General features: G+C 41.3%; 1 protein-coding gene across 3 annotated transcripts in view; it reads right to left on the minus strand.

Moving 5' to 3' along the window:
• Positions 1-1,059: 1,059 nt before the first annotated feature.
• Positions 1,060-18,230, minus strand: part of LOC141807308 (uncharacterized) — a 118,156-nt gene continuing 100,985 nt past the window's right edge. For all 3 annotated transcript variants that reach the window (XM_074693220.1, XM_074693221.1, XM_074693219.1), the window contains 6 exons: positions 15,144-15,253; positions 13,762-13,836; positions 12,608-12,701; positions 12,464-12,504; positions 5,234-5,336; positions 1,060-2,136 (listed from right to left, as the gene is read on the minus strand). In XM_074693220.1, the coding sequence (XP_074549321.1) occupies positions 1,762-2,136; positions 5,234-5,336; positions 12,464-12,504; positions 12,608-12,701; positions 13,762-13,836; positions 15,144-15,253 (798 nt within the window). In that variant the 3' untranslated portion in view covers positions 1,060-1,761. The remainder of the gene's footprint in view (positions 2,137-5,233; positions 5,337-12,463; positions 12,505-12,607; positions 12,702-13,761; positions 13,837-15,143; positions 15,254-18,230) is intronic.

Consider the following 18,230-nt stretch of genomic DNA (forward strand, 5'->3'; position numbering starts at 1 on the left):
GGTTAGGAAGGAGCCTGTTCTGTGCTTTCCTTCTTTGTGAGAGTAGAGCTCATGGTGTGGAAATTAAGAGCCTGTATGTGCCTGTGTGAGCCAATGTGTGCGTCTATGTTTGTGTGAGTGTGTGAGAGGCTGACTAATCCCTCCACAGAGCTGAAACGAGTTAAAAACACATCAAAGGGAAGCTTAACCTCTGTGAAACCTCACCGGGTTTTCAAGAACAACAAATGATCATTCTCCTCATTGTTTCCAGGGGGACTCTTTTCACCGCTGCGCCGCTGACTTTTCCCTCAGTCCTGGGAGTTTTCAAAAAGCCTGTGGTTTCATTTTTAATGACTGCGCCGTTTGTGTAAGAGAGAGTGTGTGTGTTTGCCAAAGAATATAAATGCCTGTAGATGTGTGAGTGGGTGCATGCATGTGTGTTTGCAGATAAAAGAAGGGTATTTTTGAGTGTGACACGGCAAATGAGGAAAACCAAGCTAACAAGGACATGCAGCTCGGCTCTGAATCATTAAAATGTACGACATCCTGACCGGCTATACAACAGCTATGTATGTACAGGAGCAATGGAGGATGAAAAGAAGGGGCTTGGAAGACAGGTGGGGGGAGACAGTGTGTGAGATGTGGGAGCCAATTGTGGTCTGAGACTTGCTTTCCCAAGAATTCTCATTATCACAGTATAATAACACTCCTTTTCTTTAAGTTCAGATATTTGCATGCTCCCTTCTTTTGGTTTTTGCTTGTGTGTGCTTGTTACGACAATAAGAGTCGCAAGTCACCTGTAGAGACACATGAAAAGACAGCGGGTCAATAAGTTGTGAGCATTTTGTCCCTCTGTCAAAACCACATTTTAAATGACTTACGAAACGCTTTTGATGCCGAGAAACATCTGTCTCCGCAGTCGTTTTAAAACCGTTGGAACGATTTGCTAGTGTGTTGTAAGTCCGCCTGGTAAAATAATCATATTATTGGCACATGACAGCACATCAGAGTGAAGAAAAAGGTACGACTGCTGAGAAATCTATCTGTTTTTATTCAAAGTCTTTCAAACAAAGGAGCTCAAACACAACAGCTGAGAAAATCAATAAATATGTATTTTTACAGCTTCAACAATAATAAACATCTAATGTAGTCAGTCACCCACAGGCATCTGCTGAGAGTCAGAATCGCGCAGGTAAAAATGTGCTTGCACATAAAGACACAGCCAAATTCAGTGCAGGAGATGTAGGACACATGGCGCCCAGCTGCCGCATAATCAGCGACGGTGTAACAGCCGTCTACGTCCACATCTGAGGTACGTCTGTGGATACTAATGAGGTTCTGTCCATCACTTATCCAAAACAAGACTCCTTCTAGTCTAAGATAAATTCATCAGTACTAAATGACTGATTACAGCTCACTGGATCTGCTGCCGATTTGAAAAGTAGTGCAGAGGAAGAAAATCTTTAGTGCTAAGTGCTGTAGTACAGCTGTTTGAGAAAGTTACAGCTATTGTTAAAAGCTCACACTCTTCTGAGTCTTAAAACTCAATGAAATCAGTAGTGTTTTATGTGTCAGTGCATGAGGAATATGTTAATTCCTTGTTGGGATAAATGTCCTCATGGTATAGCCGTAGCAATAATTTTGATGATTTCATGAAATTCCATCATTCCCCGCTTCTCAAGCCCCCCTCAGGCAAAAAGCACCCAGGGACTTGACTTTGACCTGCAGGACATTAACCTCATACTGCGTGTACTCCCTGGTGAGAAGCTGCAGGTCAAGAAGTCATGACAGGTCAAAGTCTTCAGGGGGCTTCATTTGATCAGGTCCCCACTTGTTCTCCCAGACCGAGAATCTTCCAGAGAGCCAGTTGGCCTCTTTCTGGAACGCTCCACCCAAAGCCTGCGACTCACCTGGTCTCCCAGGCCCGGTTCCTCTCAGCACTGAATGGGTTTGAAGGTCCCTTGTTGCCATGTCCGAGCTAAGGGAAGGTGGGCGGCGGCAGGATGAGGGAGGGGAGGGGGAGGGAGGAGGTGGGCGGGCGCTGAGGGAGAGAGGGAGGCGGATGGAGGAGCAGTTCTTGTCTGCTCGTCTACGCATGGACCTCTCCTCCTCCAGCTGCCTACGCAAGCACTTGTTCTCTTTGCTGAGGGAGTTCAACTGGGGGAAGAAAGACAGAAAGAGACATATGCACAGAGAAAGACAAACATGGTAGCATACAGAGAAAACCTTCATGTGTGGTTGTAAAACAGAGGCAAAAGGAGATTTAAAAGGAAGTTTTGAGTTTTTAAAGTTCAGATTTGTTTTGTTTAATCAGTATTTTTAATTAATATAAAAAAAGGAGAAGAATGAGAAGTTTCCAGTAAATATCAACCATCACAAGTCGACAACTATCAAGCCCATGATGTAGCTGACATCCCATTATGAGCTTAATTCATCTTTCACAGTCACTTTCATGCCTGTTGGAAAAAAAGGATGCAAATGGAAAAATTGCGAGTGGGATTCAGGAGAGTATTGTGTTCACAGTTTGAAATGGTTGCAAGTGGGAGTCATGCGACGGTGTAAATTTCGACATGAAAACAGCCAATTTGAGCGATCATTAGAGGTCGATTTGACACAAAATCACCCGTGACTCAAAACAAATCGCACATAGTCGGAACATGATTGGGCCCCCCGAAACACAATTACAGAGCAGCTAAATTGAGGGTGTTTTATTTTTATGACAAGGACATTTGGGTAAAAGCAAGGGAGGAGTGTGAGTTAAAAAGCAGCTTTAAATGCAAAAAAATATTAGCATTCACATTTGTTGTACAGCGTGGTAATTATATGCAAAATGTGCCGGGCTGAAAACTGTAATAAGGCAGATAAAAGAGAGAAAAGGATTTGAAATCATGCATTTTTAGCTGTGAGAAGAAGAGTAAAACAAGAAATTAAAGGATGGAGAGACAAAGAGACACATCGGGTAATGACAGCAGCACTCATCCACATCTGTTTTTTATTCCACGCGTATGTCTGTGTGAAAGCTGTGGTTAAAGAATGATGTCACATCAACATGTCTGGCCATGTGTGTGTGCGTGCGTGCGTGCACAAGAGTCTCACTATGTGTTGGTGTGTGTGAGGAACACAGACGGAGATGAGACAGACATATTTCCGGACTACTCTGCTAATGTTACCCTTCCAGACATCACGCACGAGCACGTGCACTCGCAAACCTGTTTAATAAATCTGAGCAAATGTATTAAATAGTCAGATCTTAGGCTTAACCCCGAAAGAGCCAATGACACGTTGGTGTGTCACAACTCTCTTAAGACGCTTAAGGAGTTTTTGTCAGAGAAATTCAAACAACATGTTCATTTTATGTGACGCCAAAAGCAATAGAGCTTCTTGATGAAAAACACTGAGGTTGACATTTATAATTAACCGTATATTCAAAGAGACCTGTTTAATTTTCCTCCTCTTTGGATGCTCAGGATGCTTTCCTAATTGCAAGAGAGAGGGGGGTGAAATTAGAAATCACAGCTTGTCTCCTCAGCCCTCGCATACTGCGAGTGAACTCGTGTGCATATGTTTGGATGAAAAGGATGTGTATGAATGGGGGGAGAAGTGAAAGAGAAAAGAGAGTGAAAGACACGGAGGGGGTACTGCTGTGTAAGGGTGTTCACACTTTTCAGCTGAAAAGCTGGTTTTCAAGTATTTATACAAATTAATGAAAATAAAGAGTGAGAGAAAGCTTAACAGTGACAGGAAATGTGTTCTCGTCAGCATAAAAAGTTTCGCAAATTTCTGGATGGCGTTTTAGCTCCGTCGTCAGAGGATAATTCGTCAACCGACAGAGTTTTTGAATTTTGAAAACACTGCAAAACCTTTTAATCTATCACTGCAGCTCGAGGAGGGGGGGCACTGGTTTGTTCCATCTTTGCATCAAAGCATGAAACAACCTGGCCACTGCCTCACACTACAGCACAACAACATCCCGTCTCATGCTAATCAGCTCTTGAAAGAATCTTTGTTTTTTCCCCGATGTTTATAATCACCCCAGTTGATGGAGAATCACTTAATTTGCTTCTGATTTTGTGTGACATTTCAAAAGTTTGCGTGAAATCTGCCTGACAGTGGGATGGAAATCATGAGTGTGCATGTTGTATGGCGGGTGTTAATATGTGCCTGTGGGTGAGGGAGAAAGCTGCAGCTCTGAAGCAGTTTGTGACTATGAGTAAATGAGACTGATCTGAAGAAGAGACACAGAGCTGATTTATAACCAGACGCCTTTCACATAGATAAACTGAGATGTCTCATTCAGCTTCTTTACTGATATCTGTGTGTGTGCAAGTGTGTATGTGAGTGTTCCAGTGTGTGTGGACAGTGGACAGTGGAGGAAATGGCTTTGTGTAAATGAACTGTCTATATCCTGTCCTCTCCACCTGTGCTAGTGCGTTTGTGAGCAGACTGTCCATGTTGGATCGATATGTGTAATGATTCACACTAGAGATTAAGAGGTGCTATTACACACCTGACCTGCTAAACAACACCTCTCTCGTACTCTGCCTGTCTCCCCCCTCTGCCTCGCACATGCAGCTAGTACCATCTGCTTTTCCACAGAACACAGCACTACATAAAAACTTCAACAAGTTCCAGCTTTCGGCGTAGCCCGTCAATCAGCGGGCCATTCCACAGACGAACAAAAGTCGGGTGAGCCGTTCCCCAGGCCCTGGAGTTTTTGGAGAACTGAGGGGGCTGAGGAGTACTTTTGATTTGTCTCTCCTTTGGTGATTTGTTGACTCTTGTGAAGTTCAACACAAGTAAAAAATGTCAGCTTTTCCTCAGAATATTCCTCTGTGTTTTTTCCCCCCACATTGTTTTATCACAGCGGGCCATTTCCCTACGCTGTCACGGAGAGATCAGCGCGCCTGTATTGATATACATCCCTCTCTCAGTCTCATGAAAGGGAAATCATTTACCGGTGGAAAGAAACGTCACTGCTTTTTCCCGATACGATTTGTCCCCCCTTCCCTGCGCTGCACGCACACCCCCACCCTCTCTGCCGACTTTCACTTTTATCGTAGGAAGAGGAAATGGATGTCTGTGTGTAAGTGCGCGTGTGTGTTTGAAGTTGGACGCATGAAAGCTTCCTCTTCTGTGTGAGCTCAACAGCAGGTGGGCCGGTGTGTGGGTGTGTGTTTGTATCTGATGGGTAAAAGGACTGCAAGGACCTGGTGTGTGTATGTGTGTATATGTGTGTATGTGTGTGTGCGCTTACTTGTTGATTTAGCATTCCGACGGCCTCCAGGTTGCTACGCAGTCTGGTCTGGATGTCGTTGATTTTGTCGAGGTTTCGAGCCACACAGCCCTGCCTTTCCAGGCTGTAAAACAAGCACATACATGAGAAATTACCTACTTATCAGTCAGTCTCTGCACCTGTTGTTGTATCAGAAGCAGAAAATAAAACTTTACTTTCCAGCTGGTGCCTGAAACTCACTGCTGTGAACAGTAAAATACATTTTTGTGTATAAACCACGTTTTAAACCTCTGGGATCTCTGTGCAACAGTCTGCATTTTCAAGACAGAATCATTTCAATCAACTGTCCTCGAAATCTGGGACATAAAAAGTTGAAGTGCATCATCTTCATTATAACAGTCTTCATTATAACTTATTACTAAACTCAAAGATGGGTGAGCAAATGGGATCCAGGAATCATTAAATTATATATGAAAGCGCACATAAAACTGGGAGGAAAAAAATACAAAAACAAAACGAACGCAAGGAACATTAAGAGTACAAGAAGCCATTTAAGATTTTAACTGTTTATTAAAAACGTTTGGGGAAATGACAAACAAATGTTCGGGTCTGCTATCTTCAGACTCAGGGCTGACTAAGGAATGTCTATTAAATTAACGACGGTGGATAATGGTGCTCTGTGCGGGCTGAAGAGCTCGCTGCCCCCGCTTTACGCTCTTTCTTTCATGCCCCAGTGAACCTGTCCAGTTAGCATTCGGAAAAAAAAGCCCCTTCTAAATACTTTATTGAAGACTTCTTAGCCCATTAAAGTAGCACTGTACCTCCCCTATGTTAATTTTCTTGTAAAAGAGCAAGCTGGGATTTGCTATCAGAGCAGCGGATGGAAAGACGGTCCCGTTTTGCTTCAGTTGAGAAGACGCGCATGCTCATCCAAATGCTAATAAATGGCATCATTGTTCCTGAGGATGAGGGTGAGCCGGAGACACACACAGATACACACACACACGCACACTTCACAGAAACTTTTGGCCTTATTAGCCGTAACTTAAAACATTTAAGATCTGAGGAGACACTTGAGGGAGAGGCTAATATGTGATGTGACATGCTTGCCTGAAAAGTTTATGAGATTCATTAGTGAAACGGTTCAGCTTCCACGTATTTGTAACCATCCATGGTCGACTTGGACCGAGACACGAACACAACAATGCAAACAGTGGTGGCAGTAACACCACTGCAGAGGAACGACTGTCTATTGGTGCTCTTAAAGATAATGATGCAAGCCTGAGCTATGGCGCAAAGCTAAACACAGAGTAGGCAATATCCTATGCAATGCAAGAACAAATACAGAAACATTGCAGTAAAGTTTCAAGGCATTTTAAGCCTTTTACAGCTTATATCCAGTTTCTGGTCTTTTAAATCTGTCACTCCAATCACGATTTCGATCATAAATCAAGGATACAGACTAAATACTAACATAAAAACAAACAAAGATAAGCATTTAAATCTGTATAAATGGACTGTGAGGAAGTCTTATTAAAAATTCCATATGTACACCATCTGACAGAATATAATCTGCCACCCCGCCTTTTTACCAACAAAATAATTAAGCTTCTCCGATGTAAGCATTTTTTTTCTTTTTTTTGAGAAACCTAATTTCCTGAAAATGACATTTATAAACTCAACGTAATTGCAACTGACCCCTCTGAATCTTTTAATTTCACACCATAATGATGATACAAAGAACATTAATAAGAAGAAATGCCAAAACTTCCTTTGATCTTTGAAATTATAAATGCTTTTTAAAAGATAAATTCCATGCATTTCCATTGCTGCAGCGATGGAAAAACATTAACTTTATGCACCAGCCAACTCCATAAAATCCACAGCGTCACATCTCCCCAGATTCCCCCCGTGATTTAAACTCTTTTCTGGATGTTAATGTGCTCCTCAGCAGATCATGAAACATCATCGCAGCTGAGACAACTGTGTGAGATTTATGCACCCGATGTGAGAAGGCAGCGATGCGCTGAGCACTTGGCACGGCGCCCGTGTAAACATGTGTTCTTGTGTTTACACGCAAACACGGATGTGTGTAATTAGCAGCCTAACCCAATCAGTGTGTGTCTAATTACAGTCATTAGTGTCAAAGCCAAGCTGCCATGCTCTCTAAACCAGGCAATAAACTACATGGATTCTCTCTCTCGCTCCAATCTTGAGCTCATCTTTCTTATTTACTGCTCTCATCTCAGATTTTATGCAAGGCTCGTCTGTCTGCTCGCACAGACGCCTTCTTATCGCCTCTCTCTGTTTCTCTGTCATTTCGCTTCCCAGTGTTTGTACAAATCCTCTGCTGTGATCACTGGCTGCTCTTAATTGGAAGCACATTGTTAGTGGTGCGACTGATGAAGCCTGATGCTTTATGAGCGCTTCCCCCACATGGGTTGTGCCAGACAGTCAGAGCAAACAACATCCATCTCTGCTTCTGCTACTTGGTGCATTTCAGTGTGCATTGAAACTTTATCATTTCTAGATACCATTTAGGATACTTTGAGACGAAACAAAGACACTTCTGATGTAATAAAGTTTTAAGTCCTAGATACAATTTTAATGCCTTTATTATTGTTGTTGGAAAAGTGAGCTGTGTCCTGCAGGTGCAAACAACAGCAGTAAAAAGAGAAGAGAAGAGAAGAGAAGAGAAGAGAAGAGAAGAGAAGAGAAGAGAAGAGAAGAGAAGAGAAGAGAAGAGAAGAGAAGTAAGCTGGATACATTTCACAGCAGAACAGACTAGCTGTGTCACTAGCCACGTTTACATGCAGACTTTTTTCTCATTCGGATTATAATCATTCCGATTGAAGCTCTCAGGCGAACTGTTTACATGTTAAGCGATCTATTCCGATCTGGTGTTTACATGTGCCACGGCATTCAATCAGAACAACTATTTTATTTATTTTTTTTTTTTTTATTTGAAAAACAGAAAGTTGTTGGGGTCACCCACTTTTGCTATTGTGCTGTTTAGCCTTATAGTAGCCAGCCTTCAGCGTTTTCCAGGGGTTCCTAATTTGTTCGACGTTACGGTCAACCCCTGCCTCGCTGAGTTTTTCATGGACTTTTTTAAATAGTTCAGTATTTCTTGTTTTCCTACCGTCTAAGTGTAAATTCTACCCTCTGTGTCAGGTTGCTCGCAGCTAGAGCTGCAGAGTTACTGTCTGTGTGTCTGTGCGTCTAGTTCTTTGAGAGTTTGTATTAAAAACAAACTTTCCGACGCAGACCAGTGCTGTATGCTTTGTTTGGAAGCAACCATGTTTCCATGTGAGTAGGGTTGAACGATTTTATGAAAAGATTGAATTGCGATTTTTCTGGCAGATATTGTGATTTCGATTCGATTCACGATTTTCTTCAAATCGAGCTTTGGGATATTCACATGTAGGGCTGAACGATTTTAGGAAAAGATCTAATTTTTCTGGCCGATATTGCAATTCACGAATTTTTAATCATCAATAGTGATGATAAATAATCTGTTTTCATCAACTTTTACTCCTAAACAGAGGCTTTGTGTTGTTGACCTGCTTACCAGCACTTTTAACATATAGATTGTCTACAAATTTGTAAAACAGAATGTGTATAATACTTGACACAACAGATCCTGAGTCAGTCAGGAGCGCTGCAAAAAATCGCTGCTTTGGCGATCTCAAAATTGCATTGTCTAAAATTGCAATTTCGACCTGAAAACGATAAATTGTTCAGCCCTACATGTGAGTAAACGTCATACGTCACTGCTTGTTTGCGTCAGGACAGAGCGTGCACAAACAGAACCCAGCCTGACAACTTTCCGATTCACCATTTACATGACAGGATTTTGCTTTTAATCGGAATGGGAAAAGGAAAATTCTTCCCCTGTGCATCAGAATGAAATTCCATTCGGATTAGGCCTGTTTATTCCGAATGAGGTGTTTATATGGAGCACTTTCATTCTGTTTGGGCTTCTAACCCGATTCTATTTGGAAAATTTGGCTCCATGTAAACGTGGCAACTGTTTCACAAGTTTCTCCTTCATCAGGTTATAACTGTGCATTTAAAGAGAAAAAAATGTATACTGTTGAATAAACAAACCTTGTGAAATGCTAGTTAGATGGACTCCTCACTTTAAGACAACAAATAACAAGCTGCAAGTCTCAGCAGACAGGCTGTTGTTTGTGGGTTCGTCTATAACCCACTACTATCACTATCTTACAATGGCAATTATAGATGGTTCTGGAAAGAGCTAAACATCTGCAGCGAAAGTGCACATTGCTTAAAAACAGATATCTTCACTCAGGAAGACATTTTTGATCTCTGTCCCTCCAGAAGCCTTCCAGAAACACGATACCCTATACTGTGTGACTCATACTCTTGACAGAAGTTATTTATTTAGTAATGAGGGTACATACGATGTATTTCCTATTTTTGGCAATCCACTGCGAGTTATATACAACAGTATATTGTCTTAAAACACAAACATAGCATCATTACTAGGGTTGGGACGATATGCTGCTCTCGTGATTGGATTCTATTACGATTTTGGGGTGCTAATTCGATTTAAATTCAGATTCTTCGATATTTACGGTTTTTGCAATTTTTAGTTTGATTTTTTAACACCAGACCATGTGAAAAAGTTAAATGATGGTGATGTCTACAGACTATATCAGGAGCCATATTTCCCCATAAAATGCACATCATGTGAGTCAGAGAGAAACATTTCACCCTCTGCTGGAGAAAAGTGGTAACTTTTTCCCAATCCAGTTTATAAACAAAGACTGAAATGAAGACTTTGGATTTGAAAAATAATCAATTTTTTGACAAAGGATCCTGATTCTGATATTGTCAAACAAAAAGTACCGATATATTGTTTTTCAATTTTTCTCTCCCACCCCTACTCATAATACATACAATAGATCCATTTTAAATGATCACAGGTATATCATGGGGTCTTATTTGCCTCACATTTTACTCTTCAGGAGGGGCAACAGAATGAGAAAGCTGGATCAAGCTGTTCTACGCAGCAATAAGAATCTGTAAACGCATCACAGTACACATGTAGCAGCACCTTTTTAAAAAAACGGAACTTTCCCCAGGAACTCGGACCTAATGAAGAACTCTATAAGTTTCAACAGCAGAAACTAAGGTCTAAGTTCTGGCATAGTTAATCCACCTCTTGATGAATGGGGTTTTTAGAGGTATCAATATTCAGTATATTACCTACAGGAGACTCTGGTCAGCTAAATCTTTTTTTTTTTTTAGATTGTTGAAAAGTTGCAGAGTTTGTTGTTTCAGCTTGGACTTTTAACAGCTAATATTTTGATCAGCTTATCATATTGCATGGACTGTGTGCTGTCTTATTATGCTTTAAAACACTCTGGAGGCCACATTGTACTCCAAAGATGCAATTCCATTTGGCTTCTCTTGTTTTTGGATTTAACTCTTGAAAATCAAAGACAGTTGGTAAAACCGCAGGTTGTTGTCAGACAGGAAACTCTCGATGGCTCATGATGCAGACTACAGCCCTATGTGAAGCTGCTCTTTTGGCTCACAGTCCACTCATGCAACCCCAGGTAAGAGCTGATTGAGTTTTGTCCCTTTTGAAGCTTTCAGACCTAAATATCTGATCAGGGCACTGCAAGCAGAGGCAACAGACGTGTACCTGGCTAGTTTTTCAGCAAATCTGTGGATGGGTAAAACACTTTCCATCAACAAGCACCTCATCCACTATTTAAAAACAAACAAACAGAAAATTGTCCTGACACTGTATTTAATCAGAGCTGTAAATAATCATTTAAATAAGGAAAATATAACATCAAATCTATTAAAATGCATTTGTTTTGCTTTGGAGAACTTATGTGGCTAAAGTATTACACAGTGAATCTGAATCTCCATCCTCCTTTCATCTCACCCCCACCTTTCTGTGGAGCAAAATGTCATCCCCCCTGTGTGAAGCCACAGCACTCCTGCAGCTTTGGAACAGTAGGCCGTGTAATCATAATAAACTTCTTTAATAAAGGCATATCTAATGACAAAACCTTCACACCGTGTTGATCGCTGTCAGTGATAGTGGCAGTAGAACGACACAGAGGAGATATCCCCTTTGCCACCAGTAATGAGATTTATCCACTGAATGTATACGGCTGCCACGCAAATATCATGACATATCTGTTGCCTTATAGATGTATGATTTTCATACATATGGCATTTTGGGTAGGTGTGAAAAGGAGGGGAAGGGGGGTGCAATAATGAAATGAAATAAATTAGGAATGCTCATAATAAAGGAGAGGGGGAGAATGGAGAGAGACACTATGGAAGAGGCTTTCATTCACTGTTTTTATCTCGTTCCATGTTATTATATTCGCTCAATCAAAACCCCTCTTATGCATACATCTATATGAACTGCCTCTCCCGCTCTGTCCCCCCCCCTTCTCTCTCTTGCTCATTCGCAATTATGAGCGAAAGACAAAGAAAAGCGATTCATCTTTCTGTCGCGGCCCCTTAATGATATCATTAAAATGACTGACAGCTTTGAATAGCATTGGAAACCTACCCCAGTCAAAACAAATCTGATCCGTTTGGAAACAGAGCCCGGTGCTTGGTTAGGGGAGGGGTTGCAACATGAGTGTGTGCATGTGTGCGAGGTGAGAATGAGGGGAGGGGGCTGTTAATGAGGGAGACCTTAGGGGGTCACATAGGGGGAGTGAGGAGTAAAGCGCCACAGGCATGTGCCCCCACAAACACCCTCTACCGCACGTACACACCCTCCTTTCTCACTTCCATCCTCCAGCCAATCCCATCTGTGCCACATTCATTTTAATGGCCTTAATGAACATAATAAATATATCTCCTCTCTATTGATGAATGCTGTTTGACAGCCATGGGGGTGGCAAGCAGGAGAGGATGGGCTGTTGATTGGAGTGTAATCATTGTTAAAGGCCCAGCATGAATAACGTACTCTGATTAAAGAAGAAACATTACACACGCACACACACACACTCAGGAACACACAGGTGGCTGGGCCCACAGGGTGTTTCATTCACAAGTTGGCACTCCAGCTGTTATTATCATCATCAGCTTTGTTCAGGCTAGATTGTGTGTGAAAGAGCCAAACATGCTGGGCAGTGTTTTGTCAGATGTGAATGCTAAACTCTGATCAGCTGCTGGATGCACACAAATGCATGCGCTTATATGTACAGTCACGCATGCACACCCACACACACAGAAATGACTCACGTTCTCTCATCTTGCAGGACGCCCTGGTCTCGGATCTGGGCCTGAAACAATCACAAAATACAAAACAGAAATGTTTGTGATTGCCCCTTCTTATGTCTTTTCTTTTTTCTCCATCATTTTTTTTCCCACTCTGCACTTGTTCACCTTGAAGCGCTCCATGTCTCTCTCCTTCTCATTCGCCACTTCTTTCAGTCTCTTTACCTCCGCATTCAGGGTGTCATTAGCTTCCTGAAGATGTCTTCCAAAGCGAGAGAGATGCAGAGATGTAGTTAAACAGAGAAATGTACATGGAGAGGCAGACACAGAGAGAAAGACAGACACCCATTATCATCAAGAGACTCTTGTTAACATGGCAGGCAAACTATCCCGCTGCAGAACGGCAATGGTGTCTGTGCTCCTCTGCTTCTAAAGAGCCTTCAACTAGCGGTTCAGGCAGCATCTCTGAAACACAAACACACATCCTCATCCATATAATGAAACCCTACATCTCATAGCCATGTTACTTACTTCTATGGCTATTTATTTTCCTGTCTTGCTATACCGCCAATGCTCTCTCAAAAACCATTAAAATAAGTTCTTACTGATGTGTTTATTGTACTTAATAAGGCAGCAAATGACAAAACTATATTTGAGGAGATAGGAAGCAGGAAGGAACCATTTCTGTTTATTTAAAGGCGAAGAAGGGAAACTTCTTTGAAACACAACTTTATGCAGCACTTGTGTTCCAGGAGTAGAAAGACTTCAAGTATAGCTACAGGTTAGCATCACAAAAAAGTAAGAACAAAACACACACATACACACACACACTCAGGGTGGGTTTAAAGAGGAAGAGAGAAAAGGAGTCAAACAGACTGTTGTGTTGCTGCTGGGCGGGGCTGAGGGAGGGATGGCACTGTGGGGGGGTTAGCATGACAGAAGACTAGGCTAGACTGCTTTGATCTCTGAAAAGAGGAATATGTCACATCCCATGTCTGTATTCACATGGTGTGTGTATGTGTGTGAGAGTTATGATGATGAAGACATGTAGATTGACTGTCAAGTAAGTCAGAGAGTGTCTGAATCACTTTAACGCAGAGACACACACCCACACAGATACAGATACAAACACGTACTTTGATCAGACTCAAGCCAGAAAAGTTACCAAATTCATAGATTTACAACAAGCTGACTTTTTATTAATAGTCTAATTTTGTCAAGTAATTTATCTCACAGGCTTGAGACTGAATCAAAAGTGCCCATTCCTAACCTAATGTTAACCCTAGATGTACAAGAAACTCAAACCTGAATGTTCAACTCACTCTTTTTCCTCGGTGATGATGAGCAGCACTTTGTTCTGGGCCTTCATCTGGGCAGTGAGGCTCTTGTTGGAGGCCCTGGAAGAAGAAGAAGAAGACAGAAACATGAAATCTACCAGAAAACTGTGGAATCAAAAAGGTACGATCCTTGTGAGGGAGGCTGGCAAAACCAAGCAGCAACCTCTGGTATTGAAATATGAAGACTTTGTGAAAGTGTAAAGAAAACAGCAGTTTCTTGAAGCTGGCTGCAAAAGCTGAGAAAAGCCTGTTGGGCTGTATGTAACTGTCCATTTTCACAGCAAAATTAAAGTGTTGGAAAAAAGAAGTTTCGGATATGTTGCGCATTTATTTCTTAAACACTTCTTAAACAGTGAATGATTTTCTTTTACAATGCAGCCATGAAGAACAACATAAAAACAAAAAGTAACACATAAATTTACACAAGCTGTTGCAGCTGCTTTCCAGGAGCCCCAAGGCTAACCTTAGCTTCATCTCTTCGCTTGTTTCTAAGATGATCAAAAGATGGTTAGAGTAAGCACTTCCAAATGGGACTTGCCATCTTTAGACTTCAAACGTCTTCTAAAGGAAACAACGGGTGAAGTTGCATGGACTGTGACTACGTTTTACCTTCTGTAAGACACATTCATGCCATATGAGTGCAGGGCAATAAAAAAAAAAAAAACAGGAGAAAAGATCAAAGAAGAAGAAACCTATTTCCTTCATAGTTTTAACAGAAAGAGAAAAGAGTGACTGAGATTTCTAACCAGGCTGAACATTTTTAATCAAGAGACTGCATTATATGTAGATATAGTCTTTATGACATCATCGTGCTGTTTCTGTAGCACAGTTTTGAAGCCTATCGTTATCAGGTGCCACTCTGGACAAGCTGAACTCAACCTGCCCCTTTGTGTGAGGTAAAGAGGGGAATTGGAGTCACTAAAAGTTGCAGTGTGTCCACTTTTTGGTCAGGCTAGTTTTGCCTCTAAAAACTCCTAATGTTAATATCTTCCAAACTTTAGATTTATGAAAAAATCTGTCCCCTACAGAGTGCATGGGATTAATGAAAAAGAGTATTCAGACTGTTATTGTCTTTTTTGTATCAGGCAGTAAAAAAACTTGTTTATTTGTTTATTTATTTATTTTGCTGCTTGGTTTAGTCCTGCAATTATTAAAAATTTAATACAGGGCCTTAAAAAGATTCCTTTGTTTTTGGTGCATGCCTCAAGTGGTCACTCTAGGAACTGCAACTTTTTTGCACTTTGACACTGGTTCACTGGTTTGGTTTTTGATCTCAGATTTAATAATCATTTTGATTCTTAAAATCCTTCTGGATCGAAGAAGCACAAATTCACCATAACTATAAGTTTTAACAAAACACAACTTACTTTTGTTCAGTTATCCAACGGTTCACATTGGACATGACCAGCTGGCTCTCATGGCGAAGGTTTGTGTTGTCAGTTTTCGTCTCCTCCAGCTCTGACTGTAGTGTTTCCACCTTCAATACACAACCAAATATTTCTGCATTATTAAAAGAATCTCCTAATGACAACAATGTAAAGTGCTGAGTTAAGGTTTTTTTCTTTCCATTTTCCTCAAAAAGATACCAAAAAACTACCAATCCACCTTCTCTTTATAATTGCTTAAATAGAATTTAACATTCAGTAAGTGCATGAGTGGTGCGGGGAGCCATAAGTGTGAAATACAGAAGAGCAAAATTGTGCTAAATGTGGCTCTGATGGATTCAAAGAAAGGACAAGGTGAAAATAAATGTCACAAAAATAGCACATAATATCAACACATAAGGAAATTAGGTAAATGGAGAATAATGGGGGATGAAAGAGATGGCATTTGCCGAAGCAGGTATTAATAGCATGGTGAGGTATTAAGCAGGTGCAGAGGATGAAAGACGAAGGATTGGACAGAGGAGAAGACGAGATTGGAGAGAGGAGCAGACAGGTGAGGGGTGAAAACAGGAATGGGATGGCACTGGCCAAACTGCTGACTTTTTCATTCTGCTTATCAGCCAGGACCTTTCCAGGTCTAAACTCTGAGGACCCTGACACATTACCCTTATCGCCATGGAAACACCTTGATATAACATCCAATCTCTCCATAAAAAGTCAGGCTAACATGGGAAAGAAGTTTTAAATATGTGGCCCATGATTTAGGGAACCAAAAATGTCATATGATTAACCTAAAATGTCAAAATATCAGCTGCTGCAGGAGCTAAATCTGTGGATGTTTTTCTATTGTGAATGTAATTTCAGTTCCAAATAAAGTCTGATAAATGTTCCATATTTTCTTGTCAATTTTCCTTTAATCATCAGTGATTGAACAGTTTGTCTGTTTGTAGTAGTCCAACTCCTGTGGGTCTGACCTAAAAAAATCAAGGCCTGCTGCACCTTTGGTTGCCTGAGGTCAAATATTTCAAGGTTATTTCCTAATTTTTGTGGGGTGTTAATCACTGGGTTATAACACAGGTTCTAAAATTCAAATAACCATGAATTCAGGAAGAGAAATAAATATAAGAGCTGGCAAAGACATGCTATGTCTTTTACTTCTATGTTCTCTCTGAATGAGCTAGTGCTGTGCAAGATATGCTGATTTGTTATGCTGGATCTACTGCAGTGATGGTGAAAGCCACTTGTCCCAAATTTAAAAAATGCACGATTAAAATGGATCCACAACCACCTGACGAAACTTCTTGTGTATTTTTAAGGACTGATGTCTCTAAATTGTGTCCTTTAAGGCTTCTCAGAGCACTTCTCACTCACGTCAGATGAGTGTCCATTCCATCTCCGCTCTGTTGCGGCTTGTCCCTATCCTCTGTTATGCGTCAACACGTACTGGCTGAGCTGTTGGGATACTGCATGCAGCTGACCTGCTGGACAGTTGGAGTCATGTGACCAATGATTTCCCATAGTGCCAACAAATGATAAACCTCTTCTCATCTTTGTTGTCTTTACTGGGCTCTAAAAACCTGTAATCTATTGACGCCTGGCCTGGCTAGTTATGTCAGTTTGTTGTTATTGTAAAGTTAAATATGATCTGGTGTCCACACTGGGTATTTTATTTTGATAGTCAGACAGATGTTTAATGTTGTTTCTACGCCTGACACCCCGTCCTGCTCAATCTGCTGTGCAAAAACATTCACTTGAATTGAAAACTATCAAATCCAGTGTCATGATGACGTGGAGACTGACTGTACAAGGATCTGTTGTGATTTGACCGAAACAGTTGCTTCATTATCAAGTAGCTCCATTGCCCTTTCTCATTTCTAGGTAGTATTTTACAAACAACATGTAAAAACAGCTGATTACGTAGCATTTGCTGCAATTTCTAGTTTTGGAAACTGTACCCATAAAGATACAACTGTTCTTGGTTTCTCCTGTGAATAGACCACCATCTTTGTTTTTGACAAAGTTGGAACCAGAAATCCAGCCCCTTCTTGAATCTGATTGGCTGTGGATAGGACACTAACTCAGATGAGTGTGACAGTTTTCCACCACCACAAGTTCGACTATCTTCAACTAGGAGTCCTGTGACAGTAAACAGCTGACACTAAGGCCCCGTTTACACGGAGACTCCCGCAACGATTCTTCCTTTGCGTTTTCAAAAGCCACCCGCGTTTACATGAGGACGGCGTGAAAACGATCCGCGTTCATACGACTCCAGGAGGAGAAGTCTCCTCTTCTGTTCTTTCTTTTTCTGACGTTTTGTTGTGTGAGACGGTCGGGAATCCAACCATAACACGCATTACCGCCAACTACTGGCTCAACTGGAAATGTGGCTGAGCGCGGAGCCTTCACCTAAAACTGCGAGTGCGCATGCGGTGACGTCAGCGTTTCACCCTGAGATGCTCCGCTCTGTGTTTACACGAAGCTGGATGGAGGAGCGGATTCAGATCTTTCCACTCTGGGGAGCGTTTTCAAAAGTTTGCGTTTTCACTGAAAACGCAACGTGGTCTCGTCTAAACGGAAGGCCAAAACGCAACGAAATGTTTGCGGAATCGACCGTTTTCGGCGTCGTGTAAACGGGGCCTAAGATGTCTAGTGTAAGTGCTGAAGGGGCTAAAGCTGAAACAGTACGGCGCAAAAAAAACAAACAAAGAAAAAAAACACTGTTATTGGACACAGGCCCTAATGTTGTACAATAATTAGTAATATAAGTAAGAATAAAAGTAAATCAAAAACAGTTTGACTTTGTCTGATATTGACAAAATCTCTGACATAAGGCTCGGGAAATGTCCAATTTGTCACAATAGCGTGAGGTAATAGCGATACAGCTCAGTTAAAAGAATAATTCCTCAACTAACAATTGAGTGGGCAGCCTTGGATGTAAAAGGAAGTTGTGAAAATGACAGTGACACTTTTTCAATAATTCAGATGGTGAAGAATTACACTCTTAATTAATTTTAAGGATGGGCAGCATTTCAACAAATAAAGCCATTAAGAAACACTGAGGGAACAGCA

This window comes from Halichoeres trimaculatus, unplaced genomic scaffold (assembly GCF_033239565.1).
Source record: "Halichoeres trimaculatus isolate MK-OKI-2021-1 unplaced genomic scaffold, fHalTri1.1 fHalTri1_scaffold_18, whole genome shotgun sequence".
Taxonomy (NCBI): Eukaryota; Metazoa; Chordata; class Actinopteri; order Labriformes; family Labridae; genus Halichoeres; species Halichoeres trimaculatus.